At 40.0% G+C, this 19,611-nt stretch overlaps 1 protein-coding gene across 2 annotated transcripts in view; it reads left to right on the forward strand.

The window, feature by feature from the left end:
* The first annotated feature begins 3,672 nt into the window (after positions 1-3,672).
* LOC105388846 (spectrin beta chain) overlaps positions 3,673-19,611 on the forward strand; it is a 42,790-nt gene continuing 26,851 nt past the window's right edge. The window contains exons 1-11 of one of the 2 annotated variants that reach the window (XM_048627455.1): positions 3,673-3,806; positions 7,415-7,589; positions 10,417-10,568; positions 11,010-11,183; positions 11,542-11,830; positions 12,943-13,114; positions 13,633-13,761; positions 14,860-15,072; positions 15,718-15,915; positions 18,640-18,769; positions 19,206-19,355. In XM_048627455.1, coding sequence (XP_048483412.1) covers positions 3,804-3,806; positions 7,415-7,589; positions 10,417-10,568; positions 11,010-11,183; positions 11,542-11,830; positions 12,943-13,114; positions 13,633-13,761; positions 14,860-15,072; positions 15,718-15,915; positions 18,640-18,769; positions 19,206-19,355 — 1,785 coding nt within the window. In that variant the 5' untranslated portion in view covers positions 3,673-3,803. Of the gene's footprint in view, positions 3,807-7,414; positions 7,590-10,416; positions 10,569-11,009; positions 11,184-11,541; positions 11,831-12,942; positions 13,115-13,632; positions 13,762-14,859; positions 15,073-15,198; positions 15,334-15,717; positions 15,916-18,639; positions 18,770-19,205; positions 19,356-19,611 lie in introns of those variants that run through there. The other variant, XM_048627454.1, reaches the window with a different exon arrangement.

Consider the following 19,611-nt stretch of genomic DNA (forward strand, 5'->3'; position numbering starts at 1 on the left):
TGATAAACTAATGACAAATAATTTAATTACTCTAATCAGCACACCTACAACTGCGTGAGATGTGATTTGAACGTTAGGTATTGTTATGTGATCAACAGCTTGAAAAATATAACGGTCTCATTACGGAGATTTATTACTTTCTCACAGATAGATGTGACACAATACATATATAATTACTGTGAAAATAACAAAACACATAGATGTGACACAATACATATATAAATACTGTGAAAATAATATCACTTGATAATGAATTTGAATGCATAGCATATTCTATGAGATATACCTTTTCGAAATACATTCACTCCCCTAGTGCGCCCCGCGCACGGAAAACCTCATTAAAACTTAGATCCTTCAGAGATTTGAAGCCTAGCCTAGCTTTTAGTATTGAGTGCTGCTCTTTTATGGTTGGATACTTTTGGAGTTCCATAATACGGTTAAAGTAGAAGTTCGTCCAGTTAGATTTTAGTTACACGGAGTCAGATTCCATATTCACATGCCCTAAATTGTATTTTTCAAATTATTTTCCACCTCATTTCGTTCCATGTAAAACTTCCACAATTTGATCTAACGAGTCCCTGTAATCCTACATCTCCCTAGTGAAGTATGACGTATGACATACTCCGCTGACATTATTAGCCAGCATCCCATTGAGAGGGGACCTTCAACCAGCTCCATTATGTCGGAAGGTCACAATCGGAATACACTGATTACTTTATGTATGCTCGTGTCGTGACGTCACCAGCCTCTGGCTTAATGGTTGCTAAAAACTGAGTAATCAGGGTATGGATGGTGGGCTGTCTCGGTGAAGAGCACAAATGGCTGGTTAAAGATTAAACCTGTTTCTTGGGAAACCTGCTGAGTGTAAAAAAGTTAGTCTTAAATGGCGAGTTAGAGTTTTTATCATACCACTTCTTGCATTTATTATTCAAGCTAACTTGGTTGTGTTGAAAGCCGATTAGATCATGTTGACTTTCAATAAGCTTTATGCCTTATATGGGTAAATTAAGTATTACTCGATTATAGATTAACATTGCGAATACTAGTACACATAGAGAAGTGGTTATTTTGATGTATCTATATAAATATGGTTGTGCAATGCCCTATTTTCGTAACACAGCATCATAATTAGTGGTGGTTGCTGCTAATTGGAAATGGAAATGCTGAAAAAGGGATGGCAGAGGTAGCTGACTGGCTAAATAGCAACTTATTAACCCTAAATGTTGGTAAAACAAAATTTCTTGGTTTTCACATCACAAAAAAAACAGAACCAACACAAGACCATCTAACCATACATACCTGTGGCAAATACGCTAATCCCCCCAACATCAACCCGGATGCCTGTGATTGTACGTCCATCGAACGCACAGACAAAATAAAATATCTTGGAGTGATGTTGGACCACAAATTGTCTTGGAAACCCCATATTGAGGTACTCTCAAAAAGGGTGCGTAGACTGATGTATACCTTTAGGTGTCTTCGGAAGGTTGCCACACGAGACTTACTAAAATCAATATACCTTGCCCTATGTCAGTCAGTTGTGTCTTATTGCATAATAGCATGGGGCGGGGCCCCAAAAACCACCCTTATATCACTAGAAAGAGCACAAAGAGCTGTAATCAAAGTGATGTATTGCAAAAGATTCCGTTTTCCAACAACACAACTCTATGAAGAGACGAAACTTTTAACAGTAAGGCAACAATTTCTCAAATCACTTATATTATACTTTCATCGGAAATCTCTTCAAACTATTTACTCTAAAGAAAATGCAAGATTGAAAAAGTGGCTAACGCCTAAAACAAATACAGAATTTTACAAGCGTTTCTACAACTTTCTGGCTCCTTTTGTCCTTACTAAAGTGGAGCAATCTCATTGCATATTTAAAAAAAACCGGCCAAGTGCGAGTCGGGCTCGCGCACAAAGGGTTCCGTAGCAGCAAATATAATATTACAGTTAAATCAACCTATCTCAAAAACTATAAGAGATACTTTGATCAAACCAAAAATCGTTAATTAGCATGCATCACCTCTATTTTTTTTAGAATTTTATACCCCGTAGTTATAAAAATAGAGGGGGGGGGACATACTTTTTACGACTTTGAGAGCTGATATCTCAAAAACCGTTCACTTTAAGAAAAATGTTTTTTAGAAAACTTTATATCATTTTAAAAGACCTTTCCATTGATACCCCACACGGGTATGTACATCGAAAAAAAAAATTTCATCCCTCAGTTACATGTATGGGGGGCCCCACCCCCAATTCTTTTTTTTACTATTTAGTGTCATATTTTTGTAGCGGTTCATACAACACATATTCCCATCAAATTTCATCACTGTAGTACTTATAGTTTCCGAGTAAATCGGCTGTGACAGACGGACAGACGGACAGACGGACAGACGGACAGACGGACATGACGAAACTATAAGGGTTCCGTTTTTGCCATTTTGGCTACGGAACCCTAAAAAACACGCTTTGTGTGTAAAAAAATTATTAACTCCTGGTTACTCACACTTAATTACGACGACACTGAAAAAGTCATTAAAGTAAATAAATAAATAATTTGCTGTTTTCAACAATATGTAAGTATATAATATGCCCACTTAGTGATACCTTAACTATGGTCCCTCGATCCCAAGACTTAGTCGCAGGGCTAAGTGGGCTCTAATGTGAAAACACACACAATCACACACACACACACACAATCACACACACACACACAATCACACACACACACACACAATCACACACACACACACAATCACACACACACACACACACAATCACACACACACACACACATACACACACACACACAAACATACACACACCTGACACACATACACACAGCTCACACACAACACTCACTATCATATATGATTTGGTTTTTATTTTTTAACTTTTTATATTCTACTTTCATAAAATGTACCTACAAAGTTAAATGTTCAATAACTGTTTTTTTTTTTTTAAATTTATTAATTAAGTATGTACCTACCAGATGTAATCTCATCAGATCTAAAGTATATCCCTAATTAGCAAGTAAGCATCTAACTTTTGTAATTTATATATGCTTCTAATAGGCACTTAAATTAGATAAATAATCAACGACGGGTCCTGGTCCTCATAGCACAGGGAATCCTAGTTTGAGGACCAAGGTTTCAACAATTTGTATGTGTCTTTGTTGGTTTTCAAATAAACGAATTTTTATTTATTATTTATTTAATTCTTACCGAGGACATTTAGCAGACACATAAAGCAATTACTACCGCTCTGCTCTAATTATCCAGGTTAGATAAGAATTTGGATCATCGTGATACTGGACAGAACTTCGAAACGGCACGGAAGAGAATGTTACAGATTACAAACATAAAATAGTGAGTGGATTGAAAAGGTATTGGAGAGAGCTAGTAAACGGAGACTAGTTGTTGATGAAAATAGAATTCTTCTGCATTATCAAAGTGTATTGAATTTTCTATCCTTAGTTCTTGTATTGCTCGTATTCGTATATTAAGTATTAAATAAATAAATAAATAAATAAATATTCCTATATGTATGTTTAAAGTTTTTCAATATATTCCCCCTGCATTAGTGATATCACAGTTAAAGAAACCAGCAAGGTGCGGTCATATAGACTCTCGAGATAGTAAGTGTATTGAAGAAGTGTAATTATCTAATCTTATCACCGGCATGACGTATTGTAGAATAACACAAATTACTTCACTTGCCGATTGCAGTGTTCTTTAAAACTTTGTTTATTTTATTTAGTGGTACATTTATAAATTGTTGGATTGCGACTTTGGGTACGAATGGTACGATATATTTCTTGCTTTTTAAGATCAAATGGGCTATAACACAATTTAGTGGTTTTTTATCAAGTTCGAAGCTTTTACGGGACCCAACGCGGGGTAAAAAAAACGGGTTCCCCTCATTTCGCCTAATCTTTATTGCACAAAACTCGTTTCGCATAACTCGTAAGGTCTAAACTTTTTTGGTCGAATCATCACTTTGCAAAATCTTAAGTGGCAGAAGACTCGTTATGTCTAAAACTCTTTTGGCACAATCTTGAAACACATAAGTCTCGTTTGCTCAAATTGTTCCTATAGGTAGGTATAATCTTGTATCTCCTAATATTATCTTAATAAATCATATATTAAGTATGTTGTAAATATACAAATTGTGGTATTTTTCTCCTACATCCCGAAAATCACGATATTGTATTATCAAAATATCGAAAGTTAATGACCATTATAATTATTACAAACACCATTAAACCCCATGTGATCGAAACCTAAAGATAGGTGCGACGACGAGCAAAGCGAGGAGGAGCATGTTAGGTGCACATTTTCGTCAAAAGCAAAGCGGAGCGCGCGGAGCGGAGCGTTTCCTACATACAAGGAAACAATACAAGGCACCAGTTGCGCTAAGTCGCCCCATCCAAGTTAAAACCCGAATATTATTACTTTATATAAGGTATGTCATAGCATTATTAGACTATTCAAGATTTGGCCATACCATTATTAGGCTTAACAATATTATGCGAAATAACTTTTTACTAAACGAGATTTATGCCATACGATTTTCGGCGAAAGGAGACTTTGACCAAACGTTACTATGCAATACGAGATTAGGCAAATAAATCTTATGCCAAAAAAGGTAGAACCAAAAAAAACCCATGCTCACCCAATTACATATTAGTTAACAAATATTTGTAAGGTATCGTGGGAAAAGGAGCCTTTGAATCTTTCTTCAAAGTTGTTTTAGATGACGACCGAATGGCGAAATGGTTAGTGACCCTGACTACTGAGCCGATGGTCCCGGGTTCGATTCCCGGCTGGGGCAGATATTTGTTTAAACACAGATATTTGTTCTCGGGTCTTGGATGTGCCCGTAAAATGGCAATAGGCCCGCCCCCTATTACATTGGGACTAACATAACACTCTGGCGAAAAGTGGGTGCAGCAATGCACCTCTGCCTACCCCGCAAGGGAGTACATTAGTACAAGGCGTGAGTGCGTGTTTTTTTTTTTTTTTTTTGTTTTAGATGAATAATTGGCGCATGCTGAGATTCAACACTTGACCTAACTTTTCTGCCCCTCCTCCATTGTATCGTGCCCTTCGCAACCAGAAGGAGCACATTCTTTACATTGTATTGCTTTTAATGAAGTTCGCATTCTTGAGATTTCTTACTCCATAAATTCAACAGTAATTTTACTAAAATACATATATTTAGATGACGTGTTAGTTGGAAGTTTAATAAGGTAGGACTTAGGACTGAGATAAAATTATTTTATTCGACAACAATTTTTGAAATTGTAGTTAAAAATAAACAACCATGACTAGCTGTTATTCCATGTATTGTATTCGTAGGTACCTACTCGTGAATCATTATGCCGTTTCAATGCTAAACTACAAGTGGAAATATGTAGGCAATATTCAAGTGCAAGGCACAAGGTCGTATCCGACGGCAACAGAACGGTTGTTTGCACGAAAACTTATTGGAAATATGTCGGTATGAGCAAAATCTCATAGCTCATAACCAGTCTATAGCCTGTGACTGTTTGGAAAAAAGCAATGTAATAGGGGTGTTTGCCTCGAGCAATATATCGTTGTTAAACCAAATACTTACGACTTAAGACCTTTTCGTGTTTACCAATGTCCCTATTTTACCGTTTTTGACTATGTGAACTTAAAAAAATACGGAGATTCGGGTCGCTGTTACCCTAACCACTACTCTTTCTAGTTGCCTTAAACGTGCTACTCTCTGGAACTTCGCATTTCCTCAAGCAAGAGGAGTCCCCCAATTCCTTATATCATGATTACACCTATCGGATGGAACAGCGAGACGATATCCTCGGCCGATCCTCACTCGACCAATGCACTGTGTCGCCACTCTACTCGGGAGATGTAACTAGGGTATTAGGAATTGTAGGATTCCTCTTGCTTTACGAAACGCGAAATCGAGAGCTGGGGTAAGTAATACGAGGTATAAAAACGAATGGTATAACATTCACAAGGTATACGCCCATATGATATAAATTTATTAAGTATAACGATCACTGTGCATAACAAACGAAAGGCATAATTACTAAATACATAATTTCGTTAAGAATAACGTTCAAAAAGTATAATTTCAATTGATATAACGATTAAAATGCATAACGTTTATAACATATATTCTACAACGGATATAATTATCATAATGTATAATGCACAAAAAGTATAAAAGATTGTCGTATCGTATTTTCATTATTATTGACGTTATGTGTGGGGAACGCTCCGCTCCGCTTCGCTGCGCTCCGCTTTAGTTTCGCCGAACATGTGCACCTAACACGCTCCTCCTCGCTTTGCTCGTCGTCGCACCTATCTTTAGGTTTTGGTACTAGGGGTTTTGACATTATTATTATTATTGGCGCTATGTGGGGAGACGCTCCGCTCCGCTTCGCTGCGCTCCGCTTTGGTTTCGACGAACATGTGCACCTAACACGCTCCTCCTCGCTTTGCTCGTCGTCGCACCTATCTTTAGGTTTTGGTACTAGGGGTTTTGACATTATTATTATTATTGGCGCTATGTGGGGAGACGCTCCGCTCCGCTTCGCTGCGCTCCGCTTTGGTTTCGACGAACATGTGCACCTAACACGCTCCTCCTCGCTTTGCTCGTCGTCGCACCTATCTTTAGGTTTTGGTACTAGGGGTTTTGACATTATTATTATTATTGGCGCTATGTGGGGAGACGCTCCGCTCCGCTTCGCTGCGCTCCGCGTTGGTTTCGACGAACATGTGCACCTAACACGCTCCTCCTCGCTTTGCTCGTCGTCGCACCTATCTTTAGGTTTTGGTACTAGGGGTTTTGACATTATTATTATTGGCGCTGTGTGGGGAGACGCTCCGCTCCGCTTCGCTGCGCTCCGCTTTGGTTTCGACGAACATGTGCACCTAACACGCTCCTCCTCGCTTTGCTCGTCGTCGCACCTATCTTTAGGTTTTGGTGCTAGGGGGTTTGACGGTTAAACACAGATTATAAACTTTATACTTTATGATAGTATATATTTTAATCGATATACGTAATGTATGTTATACGAATTGATATTAGTCCTCGTAAGTATTATATATTTTGATTTTATATAAAATGTACGTTATACCAATTGAATCTTATACCTTATGAAAATATAGATTTTGTTGTTATACGTAACGTTCATTATATGTTGTGAACGTTATTAATGTGAAATTATACATTTCGTTTTTATACGTCGCAATACGCACCCCGAGAGCTGTCATGGCCATTGGTACGTTTAATAATACTTATACTTTCTGATAATACTTATACTTTCTGATAATACTTATACTTTCTGATAATACTTATACACATATACTTGTATAGATATGTCATGTTTAACCACCCCCTTTCCCTTCCTCCTCAGATCGTTGAGCGTGGAGCGTCAGCTCACCGGCTGGTCGCGATGACGACCGACATCTCCGTGTCCCGCTGGGACCCGTCCATCGGCCATGGCCAGGAGATCATCGACGACTTCGAGTACGACGGCGGCAACTCCTCGTCCCGCTTGTTCGAGAGGTCCAGGATCAAGGCGCTTGCTGGTATGAACAGTTTCTGTACTAACCTTCTTCCACAGCTGCTGCATGTAGTATAGGCCTCTCTTAATGCTTATATACTGTGTCTTCGCCGTAGGTACTTCACCCAAGCACTATCGGCTACCAGCTAAAGGACATAATTATAGATATAAGTAGATTAATTGCCAATAGGGCACTAGCAAAAGCTATTGCTGGTATATTATGCTGTACCGTGTTCATTTGTTCATCCGACCTCAATGGTTCTACCTTTTTTGGCATAAGATTTTTTTGCCTAATCTCGTATTGCATAGTAACGTTTGGTCAAAGTCTCGTTACGCCGAAAATCGTATGGCATAAATCTCGTTTAGTAAAAAGTTATTTCGCATAACATTGTTTAGCCTAATAATGGTATGGCCAAATCTTGAATAGCCTAATAATGCTATGGTATAGGTTTATACAAAGTAATAATATTCGTTTGGCTTTAACTTTGACGGAGCGTCTCCCTACATAGCGCAAACTGGTGCCTTGTATTGTTTCCGCTGTTTGGAAAACGCTCCGCTCCGCTTCGCTGCGCTCCGCTTTGGTTTTGATGAACATGTGCACCTAACACGCTCCTCCTCGCTTTGCTCGTCGTCGCACCTATTTTTAGTTTTCGATCTCATGGGGTTTGTAATAATTATATTGGCCGTTAACTTTCGATTTTTTTGATCATACAATATCGTGATTTTCGGGATGTAGGAGAAAAATACCACAATTTGTACATTTACTACATACTTAATTTATTATTTATTAAGATAACATTAGGAGAAACAAGATTATACATAGGTATAGACGAACATAAATTTGAGCAAACGAAACTTAGGTGTTTAAAGATTGTGCCTAAAGAGTTTTAGACGAAACGAGCCTTATGCCACATAAGTCTTGGCAAAGTGATGGTTCGGCCAAAAAAGTTTAGACCATACGAGTTGTGCGAAATGAGTTTTGGTCAATAAAGATTATGCCAGATGAGCGGAACCCGACCTCAATATATAGTGCAAATGCAAAATATCATAGTGGAAAAACACCCTCTATTGGCTTAGTTGCGAACTTTTTAATGGCAATAGCGCCATCTGTTATCCAGTAGTGATGTTTGACCGGTAAAGTTATTGATAAATAAACGAGATAATAATGGTTAGAACTAAAAGTACATCATGATTTATAATAATATTAGGTATTCTTATCTCTAATTTGCCATAGCTGTACGATATGTTTAATTAAATGGATAGAAATAGGTCTCCTAAGTATAGTTTAATCATTATCTATGTAAATATGTATGCTGTAATAGAATGTGAACATTACACTATGATAAAGTAAGGCCTTGACATTGACACACATTACATGATGCGTTACTTTTTAAGTTCACACTATAGAGTTTGTAATAAAGTGAGCTTATCATTTGTGTACATTAGTACTTCCAGTTTCCTGTATAATCCCTGCTAAATAAACCCAAATTGCCAACATTTGGTTCAGGAAAAATATTACATGGAATAATTATGGTTAAAAATACCCAAAATACATATCAAGTTCTTAATATTGATTCACTTATCATGCTTTGATCCAAACTTTATCTCGTTATCACGCCCAAGCTAAAATCAAGTATACGTTATCTCACTCAACTCCTCACTACGGTTTCGACATGTTCTTGAACAACATCGATCTTTTCGCCTCAAATCTAGAGTTACGTATCCACCAGAGTTTCCTAAGTCCGAAACGGTTGAAGACATCTGGAGCGCCAGTATCGAATATCCTCATAGCGAGTTGTGTGTCAATTTTTGTCGCTCTGATTCTTCCCTGTTGGGCGTTAGTCGGGGCCCGGTCGCTGGCGGCATGACTTCGACGGAGTGCTATGAGCTGATCAGACAGGGGGTGGACATCGAGGTGCCAGGGTTGGAGATTTACTATGACAAAGTTGTGCGCGAGCTCAGAGGTGCGTTTGTGGATGTGAAGTGGTTTCGGTGGTCGTTGTGTGTTGTTGTACCTAGTGTGAAAGGTGCAGGTTTGTGAGTGTTGTTGTACAGTGAGTGGAAAGAATTCTGATGGACCAAAAAATATATTCCCAAATATTTTTTATGAGGGTTTGTGTAAAAGTTAATACAATTAAGATCTCATTGCGAAGAGCATACAAAGTTCTGTAACCAAATATTTTAATCATTGGATGATCAATAAAAATCCTTTGCGCAAACCCTTCTCCTTAACCGCCAAGCAACACCTAACTTTCCGGTCCACAGGACAACACAACCTTACACCAGGACTCACATTACTTATATCGATTACTGAACCCTACACCAGTCTCGGGGATTGTCGCCCATGGCTCCTCCGCCGGCGCACGGGCCGCGGGGGCTCCCGACTCTGCATGTGACAGTGCACGTCACGCCGCCCCTCTGGTCGCCGGGGCGCGGCCGCCCCCACTGGCGGTTATTGTGTTAACACTCAATTGTTACTGCTTACCATCACGTCACCATCATGCCCGTCTATTATGTACATTTCTTTGATAAAGAAGGTCAGGCGTTAGGTGGTTAACTTGGTTTTGTGCCAGCCAGTGGAGATGGCAGAGTTTATTTGTTCTTGGAGCCGATATGGCACTGTAAAGTTATACCGATAGACATAAGAACCTAGTGATCTCTAGCTGAAAGGTTCACACCATCTGCCAATTCAACCAACAACAGACGTGGATCACATCACATGCCATCAAAAGTCAGCCAATAAACTACCTTGTAGTTTGGCGGTGTTTAGTGTTAAATCAAATTGTATATATTATTTAAAAAAAAAACATCGCCCCAAAAGCTTCCCATCTGACTCTCTAATCTCATTCCAGACGAGCGTGAGAGCGTGCAGAAGAAGACGTTCCAGAAATGGGTGAACTCCCACTTGGTCCGCGTCGGGTGCCGCATCGGGGACCTCTACGTGGACATGCGCGACGGGAAGAACCTGCTGAAGCTGCTGGAGGTGCTGTCTGGGGAGAGGCTGGTGAGTGCTGGCTAGAAAGTGACCGTAATTTTTGGAGGATTGCGGTTTGGTCTTAGAAATGCTAGCTGGGTGATGTAAATAGACGTAGGTCTATGGTGACGACTTGTGTAATCATACCAAACTGTTGTAGTTCTTTTAATGGTCTTGTACATATATTGCCGGAAATTTAGTAAATAAATATAATTTATATCATTCTCAAATCACCTAGGTACTTATTATCGCGGAAATAATAGTCGAAGCCTCGATCCCATTTTCTATGGTAGCTAATGATAGAAGCAAGAAGCCTCTATGCGGTGGCGATTGAAAGTGTTGTGGTCCTGATTTCCAATATCTGTTCACCCTGACACAATCACATCTTGCGGCATATCATGATATCACCCTTTCCGGTCTCCATACAACTTCTCCTTAGACTACCTCCCGCTAACACTCTTCTTCTTCCAGCCCCGCCCAACCAAGGGCAAGATGCGGATCCACTGCCTCGAGAACGTGGACAAGGCTCTCCAGTTCTTGCGAGAGCAGCGAGTGCACCTGGAGAACATGGGCTCGCACGACATCGTGGACGGCAACCCAAGGCTCAACCTGGGGCTCATCTGGACCATCATCCTGCGGTTCCAGGTCAGTATTGGATGAATAGTAATGGTATTGGAGAATTGTAGAGCTCGGGTGATCCAAGGTTGCGTTCGTGGTCATCTGAGCAGGAAGGCAATATTGAACCACTGCTGCTTAACAGTTTTTCAATACCAGAAGAATATACAATTCAATACCACCAAAAATTTGAGTTACACAATGATTTCATGTTGGTAAATAATATTCGATTTATAGAGGTTCTGTTATATAATTAATTACCTAATTATAAGGGTAATTCCTTGCAACCTCTACTCTACCCCATGAAAGTTCATTCTTTTTGTTAAAAATATGCACTACGTTCTGAAAAACAAATAATCTTTTAATAAATTCACCCACCCCATTCCAGATCCAAGACATTACCATCGAAGAGACAGATAACAAGGAGACTAAATCCGCCAAGGACGCCTTACTATTATGGTGTCAAATGAAGACGGCCGGCTATAACAACGTGAATGTACGCAACTTCACAACATCCTGGCGCGACGGGTTGGCGTTCAACGCCATCATACACAAGCACAGACCAGACCTGGTGCAGTTTGAGAAGCTGCATAGGAGCAACCCGATACACAACTTGAATAATGCCTTCAATGTTGCTGAGGACAAGCTGGGGCTTACTAAGCTGCTGGATGCTGAAGGTAAGGAGTTATTTTAGGATATAATGAGAAGTAGGTTATGATTATCACCAATACATAAGGCATAGACCTACAAGACAAGGACTAGCAGGGTAAAGTAGCTAAATATAGGTATCCCAAAGCGTTTTTCAAAGTTTATTTATATAATGATTAGTACTTAATTTACCTATTCAACACTATGTGATATTAGAAATCATTATAATCATTTAGAATTCTGTCACTGCAGGACAATAGGCTGGCCTTGGCCAAAGTCCTCGAAATCTTAACACTATTATTTATTATCATGTAACATAATATACATTACCGCCAAAGAAGAGAATTACAAGAACAGATAATCCACAATGCTAATTTCTTGTTGTTAAAGTGTTGGACTATGAAATGTAGGTATTAATGATTCAAACAATGACACGGCTGTCGAACACAAATAGATATTACGTTACGCGCTACGCCATGAATCATCAACACCATTATGATCTTGTGTTGATGCAAGTAGCATCAGTTGATAAGTCGAAAATATACATGTGAAATCAGATGAGATTAATTCGAATGCGCTTGATATTAAACCTGCATTTAAATTACTAATTCTTGACTACTGTAGTAGGAACTAGTTTCTCGTACACAAAATTACAATGATATAATGAAAACTATTTAAAAATACTAGAACTATTTTGATAGCTGTAGTAGAACTACTTCAAACTATAAAAATACCAAAGTTTTGCCCAACACATTTCAAGTGGCTAACGAATGTCTGTTGCTTATCCATGGTATTCATTTCATAACTGAAACTACATCAGGTTGAACGGACTCGTAATTTAATTTATTATACGTTTTTTGTGCATTTATTGATCTATTTCTTTTTTATTTATCGTAAAATTTATACATACCCGTTCATATTTCTTCACATTTATATACGTCTATATAGCAACGCCCTTATGCCTATTTTCCACAAAATACTTATGAACTCAAGTTCCTGTTTAATGGCTCGACTCAACGCGCTTTACCAAAAACATTACAGAACATCTCGACAACCCTATAGTCAACTAAATTCATAACCCAAAATCAAACCCTTCTCCTACAAAATCCCTAAACTAAACCATTTCCACGTCCAATTCCAGACATCGCAGTGGACCACCCCGACGAGAAGTCCATCATCACGTACGTGGTGACGTACTACCACTACTTCAGCAAGATGAAGCAGGAGACGGTGCAGGGCAAGCGCATCGGCAAGGTGGTCGGCATCGCCATGGAGGACGAGCGCATGCAGCGCCAGTACGAGACGCTCACCAGGTGAGGAGTGCCTCTTACCGGGAGACGGGTTACATGCATCGTAAACATCATCGTAAAAAACATGTGCTTGTAAAACTCGAACAAATAGCTTGCGCATATTATTCGCGCGTGTAACCCGCATCTTTACTTGCTCCAACGAGGGTAGGGAAAAAGGCTAAGATAGGAGATTCATCATAGGAAATAGTACCACATGTAATTTCAGGGGGGGGGGGGATTTTCGGTCACTCGACATATCTCGAAAATTCAATGAAATTTTGTATGTAGCCCTCGAGATATGTCGAGTGTTGAGATGATGTGGAAGAAGCGAAAATCTCGGGCCATAGTCCATATCTCCATTAGAATTATTACAACTACTACTATCTGTTTTCAGCATCGTCTTCAAAGTTTTCATCATGCCAAATATCTTTTGGTGCCGTCCAGTCATTTTGACTGAACACATAACAGCCACATCACCGAAGTATTCAGATCATATATTTTTATTGGTATTTACATTAACCACCCCTTCTCTTCTCCCGCAGTGACCTGCTGCAATGGATCGAGCAGACGATCGAGGCGCTCGGCGACCGCACGTTCGCGAACTCGCTGGAGGGAGTTCGCCAGCAGTTACTGCAGTTCGCCAACTACAGGACCGTCGAGAAGCCGCCCAAGTTAGTATTACATATGTATAAACATCGAGGTTAAAAATACAGATAAAAAATAGAAGAAAAAAATACTCTTTATTGCTCATAGATAATAGGTTATGAAACGAAAAGAAAAATAAAGTAGATTATGGAACGTAATCATATAGTGAAGACTAATCTCTCAAGCGTAATACGAACTTAGGAGGGAATGCTGATATCAAAAAGGGTTGTGAACTCGTGGGGACCAACTATAAATATTTAGATAGACACACAATAGTACACTCGACTGTGGCGCGACCATCCATGTCAAAAATGGTGACCCTGACTGGATGGAGTCCATCTGTAGCAGCATTTCAAATATAATTTTCAATAATTATCAATCAAAGCACAATAGTAAAATGGTAGAAAATGCTTTTAGCATTAAGTCCACCTTTTGTACACTTATATTTCATATTTGTGCAATAAAGTATCAAATAAATAAATAAATAATAGTGACGAGAGCTTTTAACAACGATACATAAAGCATGTCACATAAGTAAAATGTGTCTCGCGCACGGTCGAGGCGCTCGGCGACCGCACGTTCGCGAACTCGCTGGAGGGAGTTCGCCAGCAGTTACTGCAGTTCGCCAACTACAGGACCGTCGAGAAGCCGCCCAAGTTAGTATTACATACCTAAATTGGACAAAAAGACGAGAAAATAGGTGAAAAATCAAGAAAATAGGTATAAGAAAACGGTAAGAAATCGAGGTAATAAGTAAAAAAATCAAGAAAATAGGTTATGAAACAAAATCAAGCACTGAAACTTGTCCTTTCAAGCATAATGCTACTATAGGATTACCTACTTGACCTGAGCTTACGATATCTGTGTAACTAGGTACATAACAGACTATTCATGTTAAAAATGGTGACCCCGACTTGATGGGGTCCGGCTGATGTGGCCTCGTTCGAAGATGTAACCGGTCTTTTAGACCGGTTACTTTAGCAGCATTAAAAAATTACTGTTCAATCATCATCAGCCAAAGCACAACCGCAGTTAATGACAACCTTTCAACAACGATTCAATTAGTTAATTTCACAGAAACTTCAAAGCCCTTTCACTTACCAAAAATTTCACCTCCCCCACAGATTCGTCGAAAAGGGCAACCTCGAGGTGCTCCTCTTCACTCTCCAGTCCCGCATGCGAGCGGCCAACCAGAAGCCGTACACGCCTCGAGAAGGCCGTATGATCCACGACATCAACCGCGCCTGGGAACGCCTGGAGAAGGCCGAACATGAGAGGGAACTGGCGTTGAGAGATGAGCTGATTAGGCAGGAGAAACTGGAGCAGCTGGCTGCTAGGTGAGTGGATAATGAGTGATTAGAGGCGAGATGAAGGAATAGGTAAAGTTAAACTGGAGCAGTAGGTAGATGAGTTGGTAAATGTATAACTTGGATGGAGAAGAATAGGTAAAGTTAAACTGGAAGGTGGAAGAACGAATAGGTAATGATCCACGACATCAACCGCGCCTGGGAACGCCTGGAGAAGGCTGAACACGAGAGGGAACTGGCGTTGAGGGACGAGCTGATCCGGCAGGAGAAGCTGGAGCAGTTGGCTGCTAGGTGAGTTGGTTCATGAGTCACTTGGAGGGAGAAGAATAGGTAGAGATGTCACGGGTGCAGAGTTTGTTTAAGGGTGTACAGTCAGCTGCATAAGTAGCTATACACTTTTGTATCTTGTCAATGTAACAAACCGCCTATACATTCATTGAAACATTTCTAGATAATTATAGCTATTGATAGCCTATCAACGACTAGGCTTTGGCCCCAGTGTAAAATAATTAGGCAGGTAGCTACTTACTGCTCCGGTTTACGTATATAATTTTCATTTCATGAACCCATAAAACTCTTGCACTGTTAACTAAGGGAATGATTCAAAATACTGAAGACTCAATGTAAACAACGCTAAGCATTCCAAAATAATCCAACCGCAATTTCCCCCCACAGATTCAACCGCAAAGCCCAGATGCGTGAAACCTGGCTATCGGAGAACCAACGTCTGGTCTCCCAAGACAACTTCGGGTTCGACCTGGCGGCCGTGGAGGCGGCGGCCAAGAAGCACGAGGCCATCGAGACCGACATCTTCGCTTATGAGGAGAGAGTGCAGGCGGTGGTCGCTGTGTGCTCGGAGCTTAATACTGAGAGGTAAGAAAGAAATAAGTTATTTGTGGAAGTAAAATAAACATACCATCATCATGATCAGCCCGTAATGGACCACTGCTGGATATAGGCTCATTGAACCACCGCTGCACCTTGCGTAGAGGCAGTGCGTGCCTTGGTATGCGTCGGTTGCGCGTGTTTTTTAACCGACTTCAAAAAAAGGAGGAGGTTCTCAATTCGTCGGGATTAGGGTTTCTGATTTCTCGACCTGTTTTCGTTCTCGAGCTTCGAGAATTCTCGAGCCCGAATTCTCGAGACTTCTCGAGTCTCGAGCCTTTCTAAGAAAACCTTTAGAAAAAAGCCTTAATTTAAAAAAAAAACCAATCTCCTTTTTTTACTTTGTCAACTTAATCACAAAGAAAATACTTTACTAATACTCGTAATTAGCTGTCTAGCTAGCTACTAATTACTAGTACAGGGTGGGCCAAAAGTAATCACCCTATTGGATGTTGCTATCATTTGTGCAAATGGCCGCCAATTTCAAATCAGTTTTGATATTGGTGGACTAGACAAATGCAGAATACAAGTTCAGAAGCCGTGAAGTGATATACTCCCCAAGAACGCAGAATAATTGTATTTATTAAGTTTTCGTTCGCCTTTTTTTCGTTTTATCTGTCATTTTTCCCTGCAATATCGCTCGATTTAACCGTTTCAGACAGTTTTTGTGCGGTTTTTTGCAGTCCTCTGTTTATGCGAATAAGCCAGTGTCTCTGCAAGCCCTTAAGGACAACATTCGACACGAGTGCGAGAATCTCTCACCCGAAGTTTTCGCTGAGGTGATCAGAAATGCCATAAAACGAGCCCGTATGGCAATCAATTGTGACGGCGCCCATTTGGCCAATATCAACTTCTCGACTTTACCAATAAAATTGTAAAGGTTCAAATAAACATAATCAAAAAACAGAATCGAAGTTTTTCATTTAGAAAAAAAAAAAACCGGCCAAGTGCGAGTCGGGCTCGCGCACAAAGGGTTCCGTAGCAGCAATTAAATCAACCTATCTCAAAAACTATAAGAGATACTTTGATCAAACCAAAAATCGTTGAAAGAGTTAATTAGCATTAGGGTTTCTGCTCGAGAATTCTCGAGCTCGAGAAGATTCGAGATTCTGATAAAAATTAAGTATTTTCGATTCGTTTTTTTCTGCGCAGCTATACAACACACACGTATACCATGCGCGTGTACCTATTATTATGATTTATTATGTTTCATCTCCATTTAAGCTAGTGCTGTACTGATAATACCAATGAATGATTAAAAGATAACGTAGTAATAGTTACGTACTGTTTCTTAGTTCAGGTGGACCAAAAGAAGTCATGCGATGTTGTTTGGCTCTCATTTTTTTCTAAATGAAAAACTTCGTTTCTGTTTTTTGATTATGTTTATTTGAACCTTTATGATTTTATTGGTAAAGTCGAGAAGATGATATCGGCCAAATAGGCGCCGTCACAATTGATTGCCATACGGGCTCGTTTTATGGCATTTCTCATCACTTCAGCGAAAACTTCGGGCCAGAGATTCTCGCACTCGTGTCGAATGTTGTCCTTAAGGGCTTCCAGAGTCACGAGCTTATTCACATAAACACGGGACTTCAAAAAATCCCAGAAAAACTGTCTGAAACGGTTTAATCGGGCGATATTGCAGGGAAAAATTACAGATAAAAAAGAAAACGAAAAAAAGGCGACCCGAAAACTGAATAAACACAATTATTCCGCGTTCTTGGGGAGTATATATCACTCCACGGCTTCTGAACTTGTATTCTGCATTTGCACCATTTGCACCAGTATCAAAACTGATTTTAAATTGGCGGCCATCTGCACAAATGAGAGCAACTTCCAATAGGGTGATTACTTTTGGCCCACCTTGTACTAGTAATATGTAGCTAGGCAGCTAATTATGAGTATTATTAGAGTATTTTCTTTGTGATTAAGTTGACAAAGTAAAAAGGAGATTTTGTGTTTTTTTAATTTAAATTTAGGCTTTTTCTAAAGGTCTTCTTAGAAAGGCTCGAGACTCGAGAAGACTCGAGAATTTGGGCTCGAGAATTCTCGAAGCTCGAGAATGAAAACAGTTCGAGAAATCAGAAACCCTAATTAGCATGCATCACCTCAATTTTTTTTAGAATTTTATACCCCGTAGTTATAAAAATAGAGGGGGGGGGGGACATACTTTTTACGACTTTGAGAGCTGATATCTCAAAAACCGTTCACTTTAAGAAAAATATTTTTTAAAAAACTTTATATCATTTTAAAAGACCTTTCCATTGATACCCCACACGGGTATGTACATCGAAAAAAAAAATTTCAATAATTATCAGTACAGCACTAGCTTAAATGGAGATGAAACATAATAAATCATAATACACACACATGGTATGCGTTTGTGTTGTTAAGCGGCGCAGGAAAATTCGAATTGAATATTCTTAATTTTTATCTCAAGGCTCGAGAAATTCTCGAGTCTTCAGATTTTTTTCTCGTCTCGAACCAAGCCGAATTTCTCGAATCTTCTCGAGCTCGAGAATTCTCGAGCAGAAACCCTAGTCGGGATCTTTTAATAAAGCTAATTGTAGCTGAGCATACAGATGCCGTTCTGTCCGTACCTAACCCGCTCTTTTGATAGTGCACCTTTATACATTATCAAAAGAGCAGATTAGGCAAATATGTTTACCTAATAATGTTAATTATTTTTCTAACCATTCCCTCCCTTTACAGATACCACGACATCGAGCGCGTGTCCGCCCGCCGCGACAACGTGCTCCGCCTGTGGGCGTACCTGCTGGAGCTGCTGCGAGCCAGGCGCGCGCGCCTCGAGCTGTCGCTGCAGCTGCAGCAGAACTTCCAGGTCTGTCGAGAGACCGCCGCCCGGTCCCCCTCTCTCCACAGACACCACGACATGTCGCGACAACTTGCTCCGCCTGTGGGATGATGATGATGATGGGGGATATGAGGGTTCATCGTCGTTGTTGTGTGATGCGTTCAGTCTAGCAGCGTTATCATAGCCGGTTCGGTTTAACCAAACTGGTTATCATTATATCATCAGATAAATCATCGACCATTGCTGGATATATGTATTCAACTCTCTCTACGAACTTCCTTAAACCACTATTGGCTACTTGTCTAACATCGTCGGTTCAGTGGCTTTATAACTGATAAAAAAACTTATGTCATTTGACCTTATTTTGGATGACCATTTTATACGCCCACTAAAACCCTCCAAACACATCACACTATCCCTATGTCACCGCCCAAAATTCTAACCCCAAATTCCCCCCCAACAGGAGATGCTATACATCCTGGACTCGATGGAAGAGATCAAGATGCGTCTGCTCACAGACGACTACGGGAAACATCTGATGGGAGTCGAGGACCTGCTCCAGAAACACGCGTTGGTTGAGGCCGATATCAATGTGCTCGGGGAACGGGTTAAGGTAAATATTTGAAGGGATTTAGCAAATTACAGGTTGTTGCTAAAAGTGTATACTAAGCCGAAACCAGCATGTGCAGCATGTTATATCTAAGCCCGAACACCGTGTATAATTCTAAACACAACCGCCAGTTTCCTCTTTCACGGAAAAGCCTCTTTAGTACTCTATACTGATCAATTATTATGAAAAATGCATGTAGTAAGCAGATACCCAAGATTACACATAAGCCACTTTTCATCCCGGAATCCCTACACGAAAC

The sequence above is a fragment of the Plutella xylostella genome, chromosome 18 (assembly GCF_932276165.1).
Source record: "Plutella xylostella chromosome 18, ilPluXylo3.1, whole genome shotgun sequence".
Classification (NCBI taxonomy): domain Eukaryota; kingdom Metazoa; phylum Arthropoda; class Insecta; order Lepidoptera; family Plutellidae; genus Plutella; species Plutella xylostella.